Source organism: Nelusetta ayraudi, unplaced genomic scaffold (assembly GCF_046127955.1).
Source record: "Nelusetta ayraudi isolate G7.1 ecotype Tasmania unplaced genomic scaffold, CSIRO-AGI_Nayr_v1 ptg000015l, whole genome shotgun sequence".
Lineage (NCBI taxonomy): Eukaryota > Metazoa > Chordata > Actinopteri > Tetraodontiformes > Monacanthidae > Nelusetta > Nelusetta ayraudi.
In genome coordinates, this window is record NW_027466065.1 from 2740001 (window position 1) to 2742369 (window position 2369).

The following is a 2369-nucleotide window of genomic DNA, read 5'->3' on the forward strand; positions in this document are numbered from 1 at the left end:
ACAACACTCACTTGAGCTAAAGTCGTTTTGTACGTCTTCCGCCTTTGAAAGCGCCAGTGTGGGAGAATATAAATACAGACTGCATTGATCTTCAGCAACAAGTCCGCACACACAAACACGTGAAAGCACACACACCTGGGCGGTATTGACCGCTGCGCCGTACCCCGTGCAGACCCCGCAGCCGAGGAGACAGACTTTTTCCAGAGGGGCGGCCGGGTCAATCTTGGCCACAGCGATCTGGTTGATCACCGTGTACTCAGAGAAGGTGCTGGTACCCAAGAACTGAAGCACCTTCTTGCCGCGACAGGTGAACCTGGTTTCCTCGGAAGACATCACGTTGTGCCGATCGGTGGCCCTGAAAGGAGGATTGACCGTTTGTGAGTTGGACTTAATTTGAGAGGGCAACAGTTATGAGGATTGAGGAGGACCCTTGATGTGCAGACCATGCTGATGCATTATTGCTCACCATCCTTCCACACACTGGTTGGTCTTGGGACTTTTGCAGAAGCGACACTTGCCGCACTGCGAGATGAACAGAGGGATAACTTTGTCTCCTAGAAGAAAAACCAACAACGGCGGTAAGTCAAAACAATCTCTCTGTGACAGTTTAATACACTTCCATCAACATGAGGAATCAGAATCCTGACCAGGTTTGAACTCGGTGACTCCTGGCCCCACGCTCTCCACGATGCCGCTTCCCTCGTGGCCCAGGACGACCGGGAAGCCGTCTTTGTGCATCCCCTCGAACATGTGGTAGAGGTCGGTGTGGCACACGCCGGTCGCCACCACCTGCGGCCGGAAACCAAATGTTGGTGAGTCGGTGCTCGCGGTGGTGTATAGTACAGGGTATACGCAGGTACCCAGTGTATACCCATTTATCAGGGCATTTTCCCTTTGCTGAATGGGTTGCTTAAGAACAGGGCATGAATTAAGAGTATACCCACTTCTTCAGGGAAGCTGCAGTTAGTAGACATTACAATGAAAACCTTGTGCTGGCATGGTTTTATTTTGAAAGTGTGGGACTTTTTTTTTATTTATTTTTATTTTTTTACTGAAACTGGGCAATGGCATCTGATGCTGTTTATCGGTCTCATAAAGTTTTATGTTGCCCGGCCAATAAACCTTGGATGCTGCCAGACCTGCAGCAGCTGCACACAGCAACTTCACTTGTCTACATCTATCTATCTATCTATCTATCTATCTATCTATCTATCTATCTCATCCCTTTGTTTATCTGGGGGATTAAAATGCAACGCGTGTCACCCGACTCGTGTGTGCAACCCTTATGTCAGTTCTGGGAGCCGACGGTTCTCACCTTGATGCGGACCTCGTTGGCCTGAGGGGGCGCCACCTCAATCTCCTCCATCACCAGGGGCGTGTTGGGCTCCCAGGCCACCGCCGCCTTGCACTTGATGGTCTAGGAGAAGCACGTACAACATGACACCTTGTTTTTAAAACCCTGTCAATCATCTGGTGTGTATCAATTTTTTCTATTGCTTTAGATTTTGAAGTCATCAGTTACCATATCTTTTACATTGAAATGAGTTCATATAAAACATTTCTAGATCTCCACAAAACAACTTGTTTAGCCCTCTGTTTACAGCCTCCTGTTATGGAAGAGGTACGAGTTCAGAGTCCACCTGTTAAATTTTAGTTTAACCCGAGAAGTTGTTTAAGTTGACTTTTATCAGACAACGATTGGCAGCTCCTCCCACTGGCTGATGGCTGCGATCACCACTGCCAATGTCAACAGTTGCGCAACTTCATCTGGAAAGTATCAAAGCGCTGGCCGAGTCAAGACAAGAGAACTGTCATTTATTTATTTGTATGTATTTTACTTGGAAAAAAAAAAAATCGCCAAAGTAAAAAAATTAATTCTAAATAAATAAAGACAGAAATGAGAAAAAAAAGAATAAATAAAAGAGAAACCACATAAAAAGAATCCTCAAGAAAACATTTTTTATCATCTGAAAAAACATTTTTAAGATAATTGAAAGTTATATTTTTAAAAATTAAACATTGACCCCCCCCGTGACCCTGAGCTCGGGACTAAGCGGGTATGGAAAATGAATGAATGAACATTGACCCATGAAGCAAATAATATTCAAGAAGCATGTCCTGCAGTAAAAGTCTGGATAATTTAGTCAAAAAACAAAAAAATAAAGAATTTCTTTTAATGTATTTATTTGGCTCTTGGATATTTTTACTCACCTTTCCAGCTGTGGCCATTTTTTCAGAGCAGAGTGAAGAGACACTGTGGCATCCAGTGAGCTGCAGGGCTGAAGTGAAAGGAGACGACTTGGACTCGGCTTTAAATAATCCAGCACGGGGGGAGGAAAGAAAACAACCCACACACACACACACACACA

At 44.7% G+C, this 2369-nt stretch overlaps 1 protein-coding gene across 1 annotated transcript in view; it reads right to left on the reverse strand.

The window, feature by feature from the left end:
• LOC142886374 (alcohol dehydrogenase 1) overlaps nt 1-2369 on the reverse strand; it is a 3480-nt gene extending 1111 nt beyond the window's left edge. The window contains exons 1-5 of the mRNA XM_076023474.1: nt 2212-2369; nt 1316-1417; nt 648-789; nt 467-554; nt 136-355 (exon numbers count right to left, since the gene is read on the reverse strand). Of these exons, the coding sequence (XP_075879589.1) occupies nt 136-355; nt 467-554; nt 648-789; nt 1316-1417; nt 2212-2229 (570 nt within the window). The 5' untranslated portion in view covers nt 2230-2369. The remainder of the gene's footprint in view (nt 1-135; nt 356-466; nt 555-647; nt 790-1315; nt 1418-2211) is intronic.